This window comes from Mastigoproctus giganteus, chromosome 1 (genome assembly GCF_048544385.1).
Source record: "Mastigoproctus giganteus isolate SK-2022 chromosome 1, ASM4854438v1, whole genome shotgun sequence".
In the NCBI taxonomy this organism is placed as follows: Eukaryota; Metazoa; Arthropoda; class Arachnida; order Uropygi; family Thelyphonidae; genus Mastigoproctus; species Mastigoproctus giganteus.
The window spans coordinates 5,404,813-5,426,960 of NC_143575.1; the positions used below are offsets into that span (position 1 = coordinate 5,404,813).

Genomic DNA, 22,148 nt, shown 5'->3' on the forward strand with positions numbered 1-22,148 from the left:
GTAATTAAAAATAGGAAAAAGTCCTGTAAACATGTCTCAAAAGGCTTTAAATTACAAAACCATGTGAAAGCAAAACATTTTTATTTTCAAATTTATGTCATAAAAATATGACTAAAACTGGCTTTAAACAGTATAAAACATACATGTCAGTGCTGACAAGAATAGCATTGTTTTTATAGGTGTAGTTTTGGTATTTGTTGTATTTGTATCTCACAGAGCTTACCCATTCTCCTAAGTTATTCTTAATACAGGTAATTATTATTATTAACAGCCATAGGGTGCAAGGAAGCCTGAGGCTTATGCTGCACCAGGAACAAAAAAAGTTCCTGAGTTACCCTGAGAGAGAGTGAGAGTGAGTGAGTGAGTGAGTGTGTGTCAAAAGTAGAAGGGAATCACCATGAAAGAGAAGAATGATGATATCCAGCTCAGGACCCTGGGTGTGCCAAGCCCATACTCACCAGATATGAGACCCCGGGGTTATAAAATTAGTTATATATTTTTTTATATATTAGTTATAAATATAGAAAAATAGTTATATATTTTTAATTAAAAATTATCTGGGGACAGCGGTGAAGTAGCCGGGGTGGCACATAAAAGAAAACATAAAAGTAAGAAAAAACGCATGTTATTGTACTGTAAAATGTATTTCTTAGCCTTGATTATTATAGTTTACCTTTATTAGTGCCGACCACTTCTCGTATTCTGTCTTTCTCCTTTATTGTGTTCACCATTGCCACTGACAAATCTGAATTCCGCACGATAATGTTAATGTTTGGCCATTTTCATGTATTGTGCGGAATTCAGATTTGTCAGTTCTTGACTTTGAGTTAATTCGTTTCTAGCATGCACTCATAAAGCGAAAACTCGTAAAGCAGGAATTTATTTCCCATAGACATAAGGTCAAAATAGAGGTTACATTCTCAACAATGAAATTAGTTTTTTTAAATAATGATTGATTTATTGAAAGAAATAAAAACGTAGCCTGTAAAATCAAGCAAATTATAATAATAGAGAAATTATTTACAACTTACAAATGTCAAAGAATGTTTATTCTTCATCATCATCGACTAAATGCACACTCTTTGATCACTCATTATTGGCTCAGCACTCGTTAGTTTGTTGCAAAAGGAGCCGTCTTCTTCAGAAATGCTTTAGGAGGCGTTTGTTTCCAAGATAATCTTTTCTTTTAATTATAAATTTCATGATTGCATGCATAAGCATTTTTTAACAGCACACACAAATTGCAACTAATACGATTTGCGAGGAGAAACAAGTTTACAAAGCTTAATTTATTGTTTTTTATACGATTGCAGATTTCACATTTCACCATAATAATGTAAAAAATCACACAATTCCAGCTATCGGTATTTTCGCAAATGCAAGAAGATCGAGTTTACTACCCGTTTATAATTGCTTGCAGTATCAGAAAAGCCCAATAAACCGGACAGTACAAATTGTTTTTATTGTTTTATGGTCGTGACCTCCAGAAATGTGCTTTAGAAAAATATCACAAAAGCGTTTAAAATTGGTTCTTAGAACAGAACATATGATAACGATGAAAGTGTAGTGCATTTTAATGATTTGAATTGGTAACTAATACAGTTTACAAACCATGCTCACGACCTTTTATATGGCCTTAAGGTCACGCTCCTGACTTTAAGGCCATATAAAAAAAAATTACATTTTAGAGAGATAAATAGCTTAGTTATACAGCGAAAATTTCAACTTCTGAGATCTAGAAATGAATTACCAAAAAACAATGTGTTATTGGGTTCACATTATGATATTTAAATGATACGATGGTGTCTCTGGAACTGATTAATATTGTAAAGCGGGGTACACTGCATTGTATAGCTATGCACGTGGTTTGAAATGCGGTATTTATGAATATTTAACATTAAATTTTTGCAATTAATGTACATATTTTTGATTTTGTTGTACTTGATACTTGGGAGAAAAAAAACTCATAAACCCAGGAACTCGTAAAGCAAGAACTGGCTGTATAATTCATTTGTGTAATTTACTTTCAGTATGTTTAGGTAACATATGGTTGTTATGCTTTGCAGGCACTGATATTTGTGTTTCTTCATTTTTCTTTTTTTCTTTATTTGTTATTCTTCATTATTCCTTCAGTTAAATTAAATTAAATTTAAATTATATTCTCATCTTTTTAACTTTTTTTTTTTTTTCATTAGTAGTTTACACAAAGGCAGCCATCATGAAAATTTATTGCAGACATGCTGCTTAAATTATTTGTTTGTTGCAGCATGATGTGTATTGATTTGTATAATGTTTGAAATGCAGCATTTCTGTGACCGCTATTGACCTGTGGCCTTTCCTTACAACAAGATGGGACTCATTGGTGTCTTTGTTTTAATTTATTTTTGTCTCATATATTGCTCATGTTGTTGTGATTGGCTTACATTGTCGTTAAAATGATAGTTCACAACATTTGGTCTCAGCATTACTCAGAGAGAGACGCCATTCTAAATTTATTCATAATTGACTTGTAAATTTGCCACATTGGCCTTTTGTTTAATATATTAATTTTCAGGTATGTATTCCTTCTGCAACACCTTTATTCTTAATTTAGTTCACCTTCTATCTGTTTGTTGTTTCTAAAGCTGTAGTATTGGTTTTCATTCTATTCATAATCCCACAGGGCTTCCCCATTCTGCTAACATATATATGAAGGTATTGCACTGAAAATGTTCCCGAGATGGGGGCAGTACCTTTTGAGTTGACTGCAAAATACAGTATTAATTGTATTGGGAAAATGGTTAGTTGTAAACTCTTCTGACCTATGTGGTTGTGCCCAAGTATAAACAATTTTTTTTTTAAACAGAGTGCCAACTGTTACCTGGCATTTATGTTTTTCAGAATCACTGTTCTGTAGTGTTGTGGCAACTTAAAAATAGTAGCTTCATAAACCACTCGAGTTCTTGATTTTGAAAGTGTTTAGGATTCTGAACTGGAAATTTTTACCATATATTAGTGTTAATCAGCTATTTTATATTTTTTAGCTGGCATAGCAAAAATCTGGCTTCATTGCAAAGAAGCCAGATTTTTGCTATGCCAGCTAAAAAAAATACTACCCATGTATTTTCTTTCTTTTCATAGGTACTGATCCAAATGGTCTTTGAATTTCCCTAAATTGTTGGCCTCAATTATCCATGGAGGCAACTTACTCTAATGATTAACATCTTGCTAGCTAATGGAAAACATCTTACATTCTGGTCTGTAACACTCCCTTTAGTTTTAATTCAAGCCCCCACCCAGTTCTAGTGTTAATACCATGAAAATTTCACTTTCGTTCATTTTACTCTCCACTTTCACAGTCTTATAAACCTTAGTCAACCCCCCCCAAGGTACTTAATTATCAAGATCACATATCCGAAGCCTCTCTTCATGTGCATTTGGCCATCTCCGAAGCTTTTCAAGAATTTCAGTCTCTCTCTGTAGTAGTAGTAGTAGTAGTAGTAGTAGTGGCACTTGATGCAAGAAAGCAAGTGTAGGAGCTTATGCAGCATCAGCCAAAAAAAAAAAAAAAAAAAAAAAATCACACCATACCCTCCAATTGCCTGTCCAGTTCCTCCTTAAATTTATTTAACCTATCAACTTCCACAACGACAGATGGAAGTTTGTTCCAGCAATTAACCACCCGCTGGCTAAAGGCAAATTTCCGCACATCTATTCTACATCTATCCTTTCTTAATTTGAACTTATGTCCCCGTAGGTTCGTATTCTGAACAAGTGGGAGGATCCCATCAGAATTCAGCGTGCTCAACCCATTCAAGGCCTTATAGACCTCAATCAGATCACCGCGCAGGTGCCTAGTCACCAGCCACTGCAATTTGCAGAACTTAAGCCTCTCTTGGTAAGAGGATCCCTTCATTCCCCTCACCAATCGTGTTGCTCTTCTCTGTACACGCTCAAGCAAATCTACATCCTTCCTAAAATGAGGCCTCCAGACCTGTACGCAGTACTCAAGGCGTGGCCTGACCATTGCCTTATCCAGAGGGACAATCACCTCCTTTTCCATGCTAGCAAAATTCCTATATATCATTGACAAAACCCCATGACCTGCCCTAGCAGCCTGTCTACATTGCTCAGAAAACTTCATATCTGACTGCACAATTACTCCCAGGTCTTTTTCATTTTCTACCACCTTAAGTGTAGTACCACACAGTTGGTACGTTTCTCTGGGGTTACTTCTACCCATATGCAGTACTTTGCATTTGTCAAGGTTAAATTTCAGTTGCCACTTCTTAGCCCATCTGCCCAAATTATCTAGATCCTGTTGCAGTAGCACACTGCCATTACTGTCATTAACAACCCTGCCAACCTTCGTGTCATCTGCAAACTTCGACATTAAGCCTGATATACCTTCATCAATATCATTGATAAATATACAAAACAACAGTGGACCCAACACCGAACCCTGTGGGACTCTACTAATAACATTAGTCCACGAAGAGCAGCACCCATTGATTACCACCCTCTGTCTTCTCCCACTTAACCATCCTTTTATCCATTGTAGCAACTTACCCTTAATACCATTCTGCTCCAATTTGTACAGTAGTCTTCCATGCGCAACAGTGTCAAAAGCTTTCCTGAAATCCAAGTATATGATATCAAAATTATTTTTTGCATCCAGTTCCTTTGTGACCACATCATAATAACCAATCAAATTTGTCAGACAAGACTTTCCCTTAACAAACCCATGCTGTGTCTGAATTATTGCTGCAGTCTTGTCTAGATGATCCTGCAATGCATCTTTAACCAGTGACTCCATTATTTTACCCGGAACAGAAGTTAAACTAACTGGTCTGTAATTATTCGTGTCACCCTTCGAACCTCCTTTGTGAATTGGGGATACATTTGCACATCTCTAGTCCGTGGGAACCTCCCCTGAATCCAAGGATGCTCTCATAATTATGGCTAAGGGTTTGCTTAGTTGCTTTGCCGCCTCCTTTAATATAACTGGATAGATCCCATCCGCCCCAGGTGCCTTTCTTATGTTTAACTTCAACAATTTCTCCTCCACTTTGCTCTCAGTTATTACAAAATCATTAAGCACACTGCTACAATTTGATAACCTTCTTCCATTTTCAAACTGTAATGATTCCTCACGTGTGAATGTAGATGCAAAATACTCATTCAGTTTGTTTGCTATCTGAGCAGGATCATCAACAGTCGAACCATCGATGTCAAGTGGACCAATCATATTCAGCCCCTTCCTTTTAGAGTTTATATAAGTAAAGAAATCCTTGCTGTTTTTCTTAGCATCTTTTGCCAAAGATTTCTCGTAATCCGCCTTTGCCTGCTGAACCTCCTTTGTGACCTGATTACAGACTAGCTTATATCTGCTACAGGCTTCTGCGTCGCCTGATAATTTATATGCATCCCATGCATTTTTCTTCTCTGTCACGAGTCTCATTAGTTCATTTGATAACCATTTAGGCCTAAACCTTGAACAATATTTCTTCATCGGTATGAAAAGTCTAGTAGCTTCCACGATTAATTCCTTGAATGCTTCCCACTTAGAATTTACTGTTTGTAACATCGTCAGTCGATCCCACTGTACAGAATTTAAAAACTGTCTGAGACCACTGTACTCCCCTTTACGGAAGCAAAAACCCTTTCCTTTACCCCTGACGGTAGTTACCTCTTTGAGTAAATCCCACTTCAGCACACTGTGATCACTGCCACCTAGTGGTTCCTTTATCTGCAAATTCTTAATACACGAATGATCACTGCTGATAACCAGATCAAGAGTATTACTTTCTCTGGTTGCCTCTCGAACATGCTGCTGCAGAAAACAATCATCCAATAAATCCACAAAAGTCTGACTAGTGTGTGAGTGACCAACCCACAAGTTCCAGTCAATATCTGGGAAGTTAAAATCCCCCATTATAAGACATTCTGATTTACTGGCCCACTCTATTTCTCTGTACAATTGTTCATTGTACTCATTCGAGTCATTAGGCCTATAACACACTCCTACTCTTATCTTTGCTTTTGCAGTGCTTATGTCACACCAAACTGACTCAACAGTGCACTGTCCATCTATATCAACTGGATGCACTTCTTTTGATTTTATGTTTTTCTTAATTAACAGCATAACACCTCCTCCCTTTCTGTCCTGTCTATCCTTTCTGTACACATTGTACTCCCCAAATTCCAGTTCTGCATTCCTTATATCTTTGTGACACCACGTCTCTGCTATCCCAACAATATCCGCCTTTGATGTCTTGACCAACACTTCAAATTCATCAAATTTATTTACTATACTTCTAGCATTGGTATACATGCAAGCATACATGCTCCTATGCCTATTCCTTGTTACCCTAACACATCCCATATACCCAACTATTCCAGGATGACTGCCATCCGTCCCTGAAACCCCCAACACCCCTCGCTCCAGGTCGCTTCTTATTCTAATAGAAGTTGTGCAAGAATCACCTTCACCTCTGCCTGCGGTTACTGTTAAACTATTAGTCTTTGTATCCCCCCAAGCTAGCAGTTTTCCGACCCACCTAACACTGCCTCGATAGCATCAGCAAATATTCTTGCACCCTTTCTATTTAAGTGTATCCCATCCCTGTAGAAGCAATCTCTCCTGTTAACAAGTACAGTCCAGGCTGAAAAAAATTCTACCCCTTGAGCCTTGCACAATCTTTCCAGGGCCGAATTGATCGACAAGGCTCTCATCATATACTCCCTCCTATCGTGTCTGGGCAGAATTGCAGACACTTTCAAATTCAACCCTAATTCTCGGCTTTTTTTCAACAGTGACCTGTACTTGTTGAGTAATTCTGCCGGTCTCCTACTCTTAATATCATTAGTGCCAACGTGTACAACTATATCACCTTTTGTGCCCTTGAAAGATGATATCCGCTCTACAACGTCATCAACCTTTGCCCCTGGCAGACATACCCTGGTCCTGTTCCACCTGTCCTTTTTACATAGCATGTTCCCCGTTTCCCTGACAATAGAGTCACCAACAACTAATAGTTCCTGTGGGACCAGCGTATTCTGCCTTGGGGGTTGCCGCTGTGTTGCGCGATGACCAAGTGCAAGCTCTGGCGTTGATGTGGGCAGCTGAGAGCTTGATGGGCCCCTCAATTTATTTCCTTCGAGGGCATCCACCCTGTCCTTCAAACTCTCATATAGGCCCATAACAACGCTGAGTTGTCGCCTGATTTCCTTACACTCCTTACATCGCGCACACACAAAGACATCCCCCATGGCAATATCATGTTCCGTTCCAGAGAGTTCGGCAAACATTTCACAAGTTGCACATATTTTTAGGCTGTGACGCGTTGGAGAATCGCCCCCCTCAGTTCTCCCCCGAGTCACAACACTCCTGCCACTTTGTGCCCGTTGCTTTGCTGCTCTAGTTCGGGGCATGGTAGTTTAAATTAATAAAATCAATAAATTAAATGTCAGTAGTATTTGAATAGAAACTATGAAATAGAAACAGTGAAGCGTATTACTATATAATTATGCGTTAGAGCTACCTCAATTAAAAAATTTGAATTCCCTACAAAAACTTTGAATTCCCTATATACAAAAACAATGGCTACAAAAATCGAACAAAAATAACGGTTTTACCTATCGTAAGTAAAATCCACAAAACTCTTTATCTAAATTAAAATAAAAAATAACCAGCGTAACTATAACTATATGACTACGTATTAAGTACAATATAAAACAACAATCATGTAAATAAAAGGCAAACACTTATCGTTTTTGCGGAGCCTGTAACTGTCAGCTGTAACTTTTAAATAGAGTCAGCGCCCTCTGTATGGCCTCCATACTTGAACACAGTATTCCAAGTGCAGTTTCACAATTTATTTATTGTGGAATTATAGCTTCCCTATCTCTGTATCATGGATAGGAAACTGTGGATCTTCCTCGATGCCTGTCTGCACCACACAAAGTTCTTTTTGTGGTGCAGGCAGCTGCTTTAATCATGACCCATATTACTTTCTTCTCTCTTTAGTTTTTAATTCAGTATAAGTTATTTTTGGGTTTTTATTTCTGAAATGTAAAACCTTGTCTTTTGCATCATTAAAACATTAGAATACAGGGCAGAATGTAAAGTGTGTTAAAAAATATCTGCTCAAATAAGGAAAATATTTTATTTCTTAGCCTAGAATGTCTAGAATTTTTTATAGTAGGTGGTATTTTGGTTGCACAAATGCAGAAGTTTTATCTGTTGTGTCTTGGTTTTATCTGTTGTTGGCAGCAGGTAATTTTGTATTATAATTTTTTAGACTGTCACCTGTTAAACAAAGATCTATAAACTTTTGTGTTTTGTTATAGAAATCAGTCTTAGAGACTGTAGAAGTGATTTTTGAAGTCTGTGACGAAAAGCTTTGTCAAGAGGTAGAACCACTTGAATAGCTTCAAAGATGGATAGTAATAGTTAATAGAGGCATGTGATGCAAGAAAGCAAGTGTATGAGCTTATGTAGCATCAGCCAAAAAAAAAAAAAAAAAAATTACACAACCATTCCCTCTAAAAGTTTGTCCAGTTCCTCCTTGAATTTATTTAAGCTATCAACTTCCACAACAACAGATGGAAGTTTGTTCTAGCAGTTAACCACCCACTGGCTAAAGGCAAACTGCCACACATTTATTCTACAACTGTCTTTGCTCAGTTTGAATCTATGCCCCCTCAGGTTCTTAATCTGAGGAAGCAAAAGTATCCCATCCGCATTGAGCCTGCTCAAACCATTCAAGGCCTTATACACCTGTCATATCACCTCGCAGGTGCTTAGTCTCCAGATGCTGCAACTTGCAGAACTTAAGCCTTTCTTCGTAAGCGCACCTTTGTTCCTCTCGCCAATCTTGTTGCTCTTCTCTGTACTCATTCTGGCAACTCTACATCCTTCCTAAAATGAGTCCTCCAGACCTGTATGCAGTACTCAAGGCGTGGCCTGACCATTGCCTTATAAAAAGGGATAATCACCTCCTTTTCCCTGCTAGAAAAAATTCCTGTATATCATTGACAAAACCCCATGACCTGCTCTTGCAGTCTGTCTGCATTGCTCAGAAAACTTTATATCTGACTGCACAATTACTCCCAGGTCTTTTTCATTTTTTACCATCCTAAGTGTAGTACCACAGTTTGTACATTCCTCCGGGGTTACTTCTACCCATATGCAGTACTTTGAATTTGTCAATGTTAAACTTCAGTTGCCACTTCTCAGCCCATCTGCCCAAATTTTCTAGATCCTGTTGCAGTGGCACACTGCCATTACTGTCATTAACAACCCTGCCAACCTTTGTATCATCTGCAAACTTCAACACCAAGTCCAATATACCTTCATCAATATCGTTGATAATTATACAAAACAACAGTGGGCCCAAAACCGAACCCTGTGGGACACTAATAACATTAGTGGAGTCCCAAGATGTAATATCATTTCAGATGATGCAGAATGTGCAGATCTTGCATATCAACAAATGACGATCTCTTTCTCTTTCTTTAATTAGAAACATTATTATTTGGGCCACTCATTAAATCAGAATTATAGACACAGTCTCTCTTCTTTTTCTTCTTCTTTTCCTATTAAGTAAACCTTAATCCCATTAAACATGCTGCTTGTTAGGTTAGGATTAAGCATCCTTCCATCTTATTCTTGGCCTTCTACTTCATTTGCCTGTAGGTCTCCAGTTCTCTAATATTTTTTCCCACCTGTCATTATCCATCCTATTTATGTTTTCCCATTCGTTTTTTCCTGTTATATATCCATTCATTAATAGGTATTTTAAATATTTTCTGATTTCTTCACATTTAATTTTATCTCTTAATGTTTTATTAGTTATTTTTCTTAGTGTTTTCTTTTATATGGCTTTATTTGTTCTATTTTTGCTGTACATCTTGTCTCAGGCACCATTATTTTTATGGGTCCTTATTTTATTTTTATATATTTTTAAACTTTAGCATCCTGATTAATATTTGGATTATTCCAAATTAAATTATTTATCTCCCCTCCCCTGAAATTCTACTTGCTTTTAATGCATAGTTAGGCATTTTGTTTTCTCTATGGATATTTCCATATTATACACTCTGTTGCTTTTTTATTAAAATTATGTAGTATTCTTTGCAAATCAGTTTCATTTTCTGTCATTAGTATTACATCATCTACGTAGCCTCTTAAGTTGGAATATCACATGGTTATTACCAGTTTGTGACATCTGATATTTTAAAAATGAAAGGATTATGCAAGCAACTTCTTTCCAAGTTTTTGTTAGCAGATTAATGGAAATAAGAGTTGAACTTTGAAAACTAGTTAATTTGTGATCATTATTCAGGATTTCTAAAAACAGTGGTGACAGGGGATGTTATTTTATCTTTATGACCTGTAATATACAAAATGTTATTCCTCTGAATGGATGTCTAATAGTAAAGTTATTTTTTGAATCATCATCATCATTCCGCTATTCCACCACGGGTTGGCGTATAAAGCCTCTCCACCATGCCCTGTCCATGTACTTCTCTCCGTCGTTGATTTCACTCCAGTTTCCTCCTCTCTTAATGACATCGGTCTTTATCATGTCCTGCCATCTCATTCTTGGTCGCCCCCTTGGTCTTTTGTCCCTTAATTGTAAATCAAACATTCTTCTTGGCAAAAGCCTCTCGTTCATCCTCTTGACATGTCCAAACCATTTCAAATGGGACCTTTCAATCCTATTCTGGAGTTTTTCAACCTGAATTCTCTCCCTAATCACATCATTCCTGATTTTGTTGCACCTTGTCTTTCTGGCTATGCTCCTCACAAATCTCATTTCTGCCCCCTGATTTCTTCATCCTTTTTCCTCATAGTCCAAGTTTCAGATGCATATGTTTCAGAATTGGTACATAATATATAGCCTTCTTTTGTTTCAGAATTGGTACATAATATATAGCCTTCTTTCACTTCAGTGGTATGTTCCTGTTCCAAATCAGATCTCTAGTTTGCCTATAGAAATTACCACCTGCTTGTATCCTTCTATTTATTTCTTCATCTATTACTCCAGTCTTTGTAATGGTGCTTCCTAGATACTTGATGTTGTTAACCATTTTTAGCTGTTTCCCTTCCATTGTAATGTATCCGTCAAGATTGCCACTCCTCTTTAGAACCATTACTTCACTCTTCTCCTGACTGAAAACCAGTCCAAATTCATTGACCATACTAGCCCATATATCAACTTGCCGTTGCACTTGTTCCCTTCTCTCTCCTCATATGCAGAGGTCATCTGCGAAGAGCATGATTTTCATCTGGTCCTGTCCAAGTTGTTCCACCACTCTACATTGCACATCATTCATGACAGCTATGAACAGTAGTGGTGACAGGATGCCTCCTTGCCTCAAACCTGATGTTATTTCAAAGCTCTCCATCAACCCCACCACTGTTCTTACTTTGCTCACTATATTGGTGCAATATTCTCAATTCTCTCCACAAGATGTTCCCCTATCCCCAAGTTTCTCAAAACTTCCCACACTTTCTCTCTCTCTTTATGGCATCAAACACTTTCTTTATATCCAAAAGTGCCATCCATAATTCTTTATTGTGTTCATAACACTTTTCCGTCAGTTGTCTGATGCAGAAAATTAGATCCACCGTCCATCTGCCATTCCTAAAGCCATACTGTTTCTCGGCCATCCTATTTTCAATCGTTCTTCTTATCTTCAGCTCTAACACTCTCTCATACAGCTTACTCACATGTGATGTCAGTGTGATGCCTCTCTAATTGGAACACTTGTTCCCCTTCTTGAACAATGGGACGATCAAACCTTCTTTCCAGTCCTTCGGCACCTGTCTCTCATCCCAGATCTTATGGAACAGTCTGTATGTCCACGCTATTCCTGCCTTGCCTGTAGCCTTCAGCATTTCTCCATTTATCTCATCCATACCAGCAGACTTACCTGTCTTGATGTATTTCCATGCCTACACTACATCATTCCAAGTCAAGTCTGTCTGCTTTCTCTCTCTCTCTCTCTCTCTGTATCTTCGCTTTCATCCCCTCTTTTAGGATCAACCTGCCTTTGTTCCTTTTGCTGGCTGTCCTGCATGTTGAAGAGATTTAGCATTAGCATTAGCATTAGTAGAGGCATTTGATGCAAGAAAGCAAGCTTATGCAGCATCAGCCAAAAAAAAAAAAAAAAAAGTAACATAAATAAATAAAAATAACCACTTCCACTTCACCCCTCTGTTCGTTCGAAATACCTGTCCAGCTGAGCCTTAAACTTATTTAGGCTATCAACTTCCACGACAAGGGATGGAAGTCTGTTCCACCCACCAACCACCCGCTGGCTAAAGGCAAATTTCCGCACATCTATCCTACATCTGTCTTTCCTCAATTTGAATTTATGCCCTCTCAGGTGATTTTTCTGAGCTAGAGGAAGAATCCCATCAGCATTGAGCATGCAAAAACCATTCAAGGCTTTGTTCACCTCTATCAGATCACCCCGCTGGTGCCTAGTTTCCAGACACTGTAATTTGCAAAACTTAAGCCTTTCTTCGTAAGAGAACCCCTTTGTCCCATTCACCAATCTAGTTGCCCTTCTCTGTACTCGTTCCAGCAGCTCTACATCCTTCCTGAAATGAGGCCTCCAGGCCTGTATACAGTACTCTAGGTGTGGCCTGACCATTGCCTTATACAAGGGAATAATCACCTCCTTATCCCTGCTAGAAAAATTCCTATATATCGTTGACAATACACCATGAGCTACTCTTGCAGCTCGTCTGCACTGCTCAGAGAACTTCATATCTGCCTGCACCACCACCCCCAGGTCCCTTTCATTCTCTACCACTGTCAGTGTAGTACCACAGAGTTGATACGTTGCTCTGGGGTTGCTGTTTCCCATATGTAGTACTTTACATTTGTCAATGTTAAACTTCATTTGCCACCTCGAAGCCCATCTGCTCAACCTTTCCAAATCCTGTTGCAGCAGCATAGTGTCAGTAGTGTCCTTGACAACCCTGCCAACCTTCGTATCGTCTGCAAACTTGGACATTAAGCCTGATATACCATCATCAATATCATTTATAAATACAGAAAACAATAAAGGCCCCAATACTGAACCCTGAGGGACTCCACTAATAACATTAGTCCACGATGAGCAGTGTCCATTGATTACCACTCTCTGTCTTCTCCCCCTCAACCACCCCTTTATCCATAGCAGCAACTTGCCTCCAATGCCACACTGCTCCAATTTGTGCAGCAGTCTTCCATGTGCAACAGTATCAAAAGCCTTTCTAAGATCCAAGTATATAATATCAAAGTTATTCCCTGCATCCAGTTCTTTTGTGACTGCATCATAGTATCCAATCAAATTGGTCAGGCAAGACTTCCCCTTAACAAAACCATGCTGTGTCCTAGCTATAACTGAAGTCTTGTCTAGATGATCCTGCAGTGCTTCTTTCACCAGTGCCTCCATTAATTTTCCGGGAACAGAAGTTAAACTCACAGGTCTATAATTACTTGTGTCATCCTTTGATCCCCCTTTGTGAATTGGGGTCACATTTGCACATCTCCAGTCAATGGGTACCTCCCCTGAGTCCAAGGAAGCTCTCATAATTATGGCTAAGGGTTTGCTTACCTCCTTTGCTGCCTCCTTTAATATAACTGGATAGATCCCATCCACCCCAGGTGCCTTTCTTGTGTTTATCTTCAACAATTTCTCCTCCACTTTGCTCTCAGTTATTACAAGATTCTCTAGCTTACTGCTAGAGTTGAATACACCTCTGGCATTCCCCTCGCTGAACAACTCCTCATGTGTGAATGTCGATGCAAAATATTCATTTAGTCTGTTAGCTACCCGAGCAGGGTCATCAACAGTTGACCCATCGATCTCAAGTGGACCAATCTGATTCATCCCCTTCCTTCTAGAGTTTACATAAGTAAAGAACTCTTTGCTGTTTTTCTTCGCATCCCTTGCCAAGGATCTCTCGTAATCTGCCTTCGCCTGCCTAACCTCCTTTGTAACTTGGTTACAGATCAACTTGTATCTATCATAGGCGTCCGTGTCACGTGTTAATTTGTATGTATCCCATGCATTTTTCTTCTCTGCCATATGCCTCATTAGTTCATCTGACAACCATTTAGGCCTAAACCTTGAACAATATTTCTTAGTTGGTATGTAAAGCCTAGTAGCTTCCACGATAAGTTCTTTGAATGCTTCCCATTTTGAATTTGCTGTTGGCAATATCATCAGTTGATCCCACTGTATAGAATTTAAATACTGTCTCAGTCCATTGTAGTCGCCTTTACGAAAGCAATACCCCTTCCCTTTACCCCTAATGGTAGTTACCTCTTTGAGTAACTCCCACTTCAGCACACTGTGATCACTGCCACCAAGTGGTTCATTTATCTGCAGATTCTTAATGCATGAAGAATCACTACTGATAATCAAATCAAGAGTATTACTCCCTCTAGTTGCCTCCCGAACATGCTGATGTAGAAAACAATCATCCAATAAATCCACAAAAGCCTTGCTACTGTGTGAGTGACCAGCCCCCAAATTCCAGTCAATATCTGGGAAATTAAAATCCCCCATTATAAGACTCTCTGATTTACTGGCCCATTCTATTTCCCCGTACAGTTTCTTATTATACTCATCAGAGTCATTAGGCCTATAGCACACTCCTACTCTCAATTTTGATCTCCCAATGCTTATGTCACACCAAACTGACTCGACACTGCACTGTCCAGCGATGTCGACTGGCTTCACTTCCTTGGATTTTATGTGTTTTTTTACTAATAGCATAACCCCTCCTCCCTTCCTATCCTGTCTATCCTTTCTGTAGACATTGTACTCCCCAAATTCCAGTTCTGCATTTCTTATATCTGTGTGACACCACGTCTCTGAAATCCCCACAATATCTGCCTTTGATGTTTTGAGCAATACCTCAAATTCATCAAATTTATTTACTAAACTCCTAGCATTGGTGTACACACAAGTATACATGCACCTGTTCTTTTTCTTAGCTACCCTAACACAACCCATGTGTTTACTTGTACCCCAATGATTCCCAGCAGTCTCTGAAATATCCTGCATCTTATTTTCCAGGCTGCGGCTCATTCCAATAGAAGCAGTGCAAGAATCACTTTCACCTCTGCCAGTGGCTACTGTTAATCTATTAGTCCTTGTATCCCCCCAATCTAGCAGTTTTCCGACCCACCTAACATTGCCTCGATAGCATCAGCAAACATTCTTGCACCCTTTCTATTTAAGTGTATCCCATCCCTGTAGAAGCAGTCTCTCCTGTTAACAAGTACAGACCAGGCTGAAAAAAATTCTACCCCTTGAGCCCTGCACAATCTTTCCAGGGCCGAATTGATTGACAGGGCTCTCATCATATACTCCCTCCTATCGTGTCTGGGCAGAATTGCAGACACTTTCAATTTCAACCCTAATTCACGCTTTTTTTCATCAGTGACCTGTACTTGTCAAGTAATTCCGCCGGTCTCCTACTCTTAATGTCATTAGTGCCAACGTGTACAACTATATCACCTTTTGTGCCCTTAAAAGATGATATCCGCTCTACAACGTCATCAACTTTTGCCCCTGGCAGACATACCCTGGTCCTATTCCACCTATCAAAATACTTCTTCCATGTTCCTTTTATCTCTTCTTCCTTGGTTATTAGGTTCTCATTCTCATCCATCAAGTATTTGATGGATGAGAATCAAGTGGTTCACCACTGAACATTTTATATTTTTTGAATATAAAAGCATAATTCTTTATGAATATATACCAGATGGTCATATCACTAATACAACTACGTACTTAGAAATCATTTATCTCTTGAGAAACAATTATAAATAAGTGACCTGATTTGTTGGCAAAATTAGAAATTACTCTTGGACAGTGCTCCTGCTTGTATAAAGTGATTTCTGACTATCTTTCCAAGCACTCTGTAACCATTTTACAACATCCCTCTTATTCACTTAACCTTGTGGTGATGTATGATTTTTAATTTTTTTTTCCATACTAAAGAACTGATTTAAGTGACAACAATTTTCTGGTGAAACAGAAGTTATGAAAGCTATGACAACAAATACAATCCTGGGGGTTCTGGAAAAAGATTTAAGAAGTTTTTTACAGTTATATAACCAGTGTCCAAAAAATGTTAGTTTCAGTGTGATGTATTGAAAACTATGGAAAAATTAACGAGATGGATAGGAAATAGTAATATTTGATTATAGAGAAGAGAAGCCAGATAAGAGGCTTTCTTCACTCCTTTGGACCTGATTTTGTGTGTTTTTGTTAAATGTTTTTGATAAACAGCCCAGGTCATTATTTTGAAAAATTCAGTGTGCGGTCATTTGGAAATAATATATTTGTTTAAATTTAAATTTATTTTGTTCTTGATTTTGTATATTTTTGTTAAATCCCCCCCCCCACTCTTTACTTTAAAAAATCAGTTGGAAGTATTATATTTGTTTAAATTGAAATTCTATCCTGAAATGTTTTGATATTATAATATCACTTTTTTTTTGCTTCCATTTTTTTCGATAATGTATAGTGATTGAACAGTTTTCAGATAGGTTGATTTGTAAAATTAGTTAAGGAGTTCTGTTTTTATATCTCATCTCAAACGTTATCTTATTATTTTCATCATCATTATTGATGTTGAAATAATGAAATAAGATTATCATCTTATTTCAACTTTTTTGCAGTTGCGACAGGAAGGTCGTGTAACCAGTGTTAGTGATGTTGTCCAAAGAGGACAGAAGGTCAAAGTAAAAGTCTTATCTTTCACTGGACAAAAGACTAGCCTGTCTATGAAGGTAACTAGTCACTGAATATTTTTAATGAAAGTTGCCATTTATATAGTTAGTTTTGGTTTAACTCATTCAAAACTAAATTTTTTTTTTGTTTGTTTTTCTATCCATTGTATCATTTTTAATAAAACAGTAAATGGTAAAGTATCCCTGCACTTTGACACCAGTCATTGATTCATCATTGATTATGTTAGTGGCCAGCACCATTCTTTTAAATGCAAGTCAGTAATATATAGTTTGTGTTAATATACAAATGGTTAATATATAGCCATTTGTGATGGATTAGTTCAAAATTTAAATAGAAATGAAAGATTAATTTCTGATTTCAGCTCCATCTAGAAAATAGCTCACACCATATTTGTGCATTTTTGTAGCCTAAAAAATATACTTGCGACTACGCTTTTATTTTCTCTTTTTATATTTCCAATCATTTAATAATATAAAAAAAAAATTATTTGAAATCAGTTGTTATTATTTTTTGGTACATAACTATGAGTCAGTTAACTTGGGACCTGTTGACTTGTGGATCACAGGTTGCTGTTTGCTTATTTATACAGTAAACTCCCATATAGCACTATCTTGCTTTTAGTTGTCTTATCATCTGGTCCCATAATCAGTCATGTAAAATGGGGCAGGGATCCCTTTGAAAGCACTATGATGGGAATTTACTGTACATTGTTCGTTATGCAAATCGAAGCAACTGCAGGTGAACCCTGGCACAAGTCCTGGACATGGTATAAAAAAAACACCTGATACTGAGCTCCATTAAACAGTGTTATTCTTGTTCTTCATATAGCAGTGGATTTAAGCGAGTTTGACAAAGGCTAAATTGTAATGGCCAGATGACGGTCAGAGCAGTTGTTTGGCCGAAAGTGGTCCGAGGGGGAAACCCACGAACCGAAAAACCACGAACATCCCGTTGGACGACTATGGCTCATCGATGCTTGAGGTGAGCAAAGGCTCTCCTGGATGGTACGTGGCAACAGAAGGGCGACTGTTGTGCAACTCGCTGGTAATTGGAATGCTGGTGACGGGAGTAATGTGTCCAATACGCAGTACATCAAACCCTGCTGAAAATGGGGCTGCGTAACCGCAGGCTGCTCTGAGTGCCCATGCTAACCACGGTTCACCGGCGACAACACCTAAAATGGGAACGTGAACATCGAAATGGACCTTGAGTGATTGGAAGAAGGTCGTCTGGTCCAATGAATCACGTTTCCTATTGCACCATGTGGATGGTTGGGTATGTGTGCATCGTTTACCTGGGGAAGTGATGGCGCCTGGATGCACTGTGGGATGAAAACAAGCTGGTGATGGCAGTGTAATGCTCTGGGCGCTGTTCTGCTGGGAAATCCTGGGTCCAGTCATCCATGTGCCAGGCACTCTGACGTCTACCGCCTAGCTAAACATCATTGCTTTCATGGCAACGGTCTTCCCCTCTGGCGGTGTACCGTCTTTCAGCAGGATAATGCACTATGCCACACTGCTTGGATTGTTCGAGACTGGTTCTCAGAACACGAGGAAGACTTCCATGTATTGGAAGTCATCCTCGTGCCTTGGCCTCCAAATTCCCCAGACATCAATCCCATTGAGCATCTGTGGTTGTGTTGTAACAGCAACTCCGACCTTAGGAATCTCAACCACAGACCTTACAGGAGTTAAAGGATCTGCTGGTTACGTGTTGGTATCAAATACCACAAGACACATTTAAAAACCTTGTAGTGTCCATGCCTCGCTGGGTACGAGTTGTTTTGGCTGCACGTGGAGGACCAACGTCATATTAGGTAGGGGTCATAATGTTTTGGCTCATCGGTGTATTTGCAGTCCATGTTGATATTTGGCCCCTTTTTGAGATGTATTTGCAAAGAACAAACATTTGTTTTGATCATGTCTGTCAGAATGTTAATAAGTTGTCTCCCAGTTAAAGGATTTTTATGAAATTTTCTGTTTTGGTGTTTTAGAAAGATTTATTTGTCAAGCATTTTCAAATTTCGTTAAAATTAGACCAGTGTAAATTCAAATTTTTTTTCTTTCTTTTTTTTTCATTTTTTTGTAATATTTTGAGTTATCTGTACATAAATGGAAGTATATTTTGGATATTTGGCCATTAATTCAATAAGGAAAAGTCAGATTTACACAAAACTTTCACAGTGCATTCTAAAGGTTTAGTCAGCCCTTAGGAAGATTGTAAGATTTACAGTTTATTGACCCCCCCCCCCAGAATTATGTTTTAATTTGGATGATAAAGTCTTACTTGAGAAGGAAAAATTGGAACAACATTCAACATTGCTATTTTTATGAAGCGGTAGAAATTGTATTCCAAATAACTTTCTTCTGTTATATAATGGTGAAAGGGCATTAACATGTATTGGTGATAGTTAAGCCTCTGGAAACTAAGAGTAATGATAATACACATATCCTTTGTGTATTATCATTACACTTTTTCTTTTTTTTATTTCTTTCTTTTACAAGGGTAGATCAATAAGTAACACACTATGAGCTGTAACATCTTTATTATCTGAGATATTGTAATCATACTTCACATGCATAAAGTACAGTCTTTTAACTTTATGAAAATATCGCTCAGTAACAACCAATACACTCACTGCATATTCTTCAGCATTCTTTCCAAGCAGTGAATGCACTTTAATAAAAATCAGGAGGCCGACATTTACACAAATGTTTAATGTCAGAAATGAGTTCCATATCATTCTCAAATGCTTTACTATGCAGGTATGCATGATACTGCATGCTATTTCCTTGAAGTAATGGCTCAAATTTCGTGACCCAAATAAGTATTAGTATCTCTGCTCTGCCAAAAAAAAAAAAAAAAAAATCTTATGGCGAGGTCCAAGCTATAGGGTTGATGAGGCATTATGCTCCACCCGAGCTGGGCGATCTTTCAAAGTGTCATCTGTGTTGTGTATGGCCTTGAAACTTGATGCCCTCGTGATTCAGTTTAGGTCCTTGAGGTTGTCATAGACATTCTTTCAGATATGCCAGACAAGCTGTACTTGCTACCTGGGAGTTTAAAACGCTGATTGAACTGATATTCGGGTGACATTCAAATCAAGCGGACCCAATTTCGGTGAAGTCTGGGCGGTTTGTGACAACCAAATCTTCTGCTTGCACCTTCTCTATGGTGGGACTGTTAGTAAGCCTCGGTATAACCTCCATGCACAAGCACACTGTGGGTGACCACCCAGGTGTGAACCAACGTAAGCAGGGGTCGAGGTGTGGTGCCCACTCTACATGGAGGAATGCCGCCCCCTCTGTGTTACCAGGCAATACTAGGTGGTAGATAACTCTTATCAACCGGTGAAATACCACCACTTTGCTTATTGGAGGCTTGAAGAGGTGGAACCCGTGTTTAGTCTCCAGAGCTAAGTTCTGGTCAACCCTTGCCTATCTCTTCCATCATGCAGTATGAGTGATGACTTTTGAGGTTATGATGAACATCATGGTCAGATCCAATCTTCCTTGCATTTTGAGGATACATCTCTAAAACGGGCCGGCCGCTAGTTAGTACACCGGACCGAACCTATTGGTAACACTTTAGGAGGCTTCCAGATCAACTAGTGTATAATCTTGCTACCTTTACTCTGCCAGATAGTGACTGGAGGGAGTCCAGAGTAGTGTGTATGCGGGGGCATTGTCGCGGTCATGTTATGTCAAGGATCTGGGTATATTCTTACCATGTGTACGCCATATCCAAAAATTCCATTACTTCATACAGCATGTCTCCCCTCCAAATTTTTCTTACTATTGAATACACCATGAATTGTCAAACTAATAGAGTAAGCTTATCAGCAAAAAGATCTAAACCTCCCAAACAGTTCCTAGTTCATTTCACAAATATATGTGGTCTCAATTCTAATTTCAACAATGTCCATTTCCACTTGCAGTCTGCCAAACCCCACGTACTTTTTCTGACAGAATCTCAGTTATTGGTTGATTCAACTCCTGCTCATCTCAGGTGCCCAAATTATTCGCTGTACGATTCCTTTCGACTCAAAGGTGGTATTTATGTATATATCCCTTCTGATATTCAGTGTCAGAGACTTGGTAATTTGGAATCTCCTCTTTTCGATCTTCTCTGGCTTAAAATCTCTCTCTGAGGTGATTATCCCTCTGTATAAGGCAATGGTCAGGCCACACCTTGAATACTGCATACAGGTCTGGAGGCCTCATTTTAGGAAGGACGTAGATTTGCTTGAGCGTGAACAGAGAAGGGCAACAAGACTGGTGAGGGGAATGAAGGGATCCTCTTACCAAGAGAGGCTTAAGTTCTGCAAATTGCAGTGGCTGGAGACTAGGCACCTGCGCGGTCATCTGATTGAGGTATATAAGGCCTTGAATGGGTTGAGCACGCTGAATTCTGATGGGATCCTTCCACTTGTTCAGATTACGAACCTAAGGGGACATAAATTCAAATTAAGAAAAGACAGATGTAGAATAGATGTGCGGAAATTTGCCTTTAGCCAGCGGATGGTTAATTGCTGGAACAAACTTCCATCTGTCGTTGTGGAAGTTGATAGGTCGAATAAATTTAAGGAGGAACTGGACAGGCATTTGGAGGGAATGGTGTGATTTTTTTTTTTTTTTGGGCTGATGCTGCATAAGCTCATACACATGCTTTCTTGCATCACATGCCACTACTACTACCACCTCATTGTGTCAAATTCATCTGTTGTCTCTACCGTTCTCCCAACTGCACTAATCACTGGAGCTCTTTGATTTCCTCTCTTTGCAACTCGACTTTCACCAGTCCAACGTTCCTAACAGTGCAGTAATTTTCCTTGGTGATTTCAATGTTCACTACTCCAGCTGGCTTCCGTTTTCTAGTCACACCGACCCAGCTGGTCGAGATGCTGAGGCTTTTGCAATTACTAATGACCTTGCACAGATTGTTCATTTACCTACAAGAATACCTGACAATCCTAACCATGCAGCCAACAAGCTTGATCTTTTTCTCACCAACAACCTTTCTAAGTACACGATCAAAGTGAGTGGTCCTTTAGGCACTTCAGATCACAACTTGGTGATGGCCTCTTCTCCAGTGGAACCTTTATCTCATGGCTATTCCCAACCTCGTATTGTTTGGCATTACAAGAATGCAAAATGGGATGACCTGCGAGATTTCTTTTCCTTGGTCGGATTACTGTTTCAAACCTTCTGATGTCAATTTGCTCAAATCGTGTCAGTGAAATTATTCTTGTAGGAATGGAATCCATTATACCACACTCCACTTTAAAATCTCATCCTTTATCTAAACCTTGGTTTTCCAATAAATGTGCTAAGGCCGTTCAGGAGAAGAAAGATGCATATCGTAATTGGCTTGTTTCCAATTTTTCAGTTTCA

General features: G+C 38.7%; 1 protein-coding gene across 2 annotated transcripts in view; it reads left to right on the forward strand.

Moving 5' to 3' along the window:
* pea (ATP-dependent RNA helicase pea) overlaps window positions 1-22,148 on the forward strand; it is a 358,942-nt gene that overhangs the window by 88,468 nt on the left and 248,326 nt on the right. For both annotated transcript variants that reach the window (XM_090371271.1, XM_090371265.1), the window contains exon 9: window positions 16,683-16,793. In XM_090371271.1, the coding sequence (XP_090227397.1) occupies window positions 16,683-16,793 (111 nt within the window). The remainder of the gene's footprint in view (window positions 1-16,682; window positions 16,794-22,148) is intronic.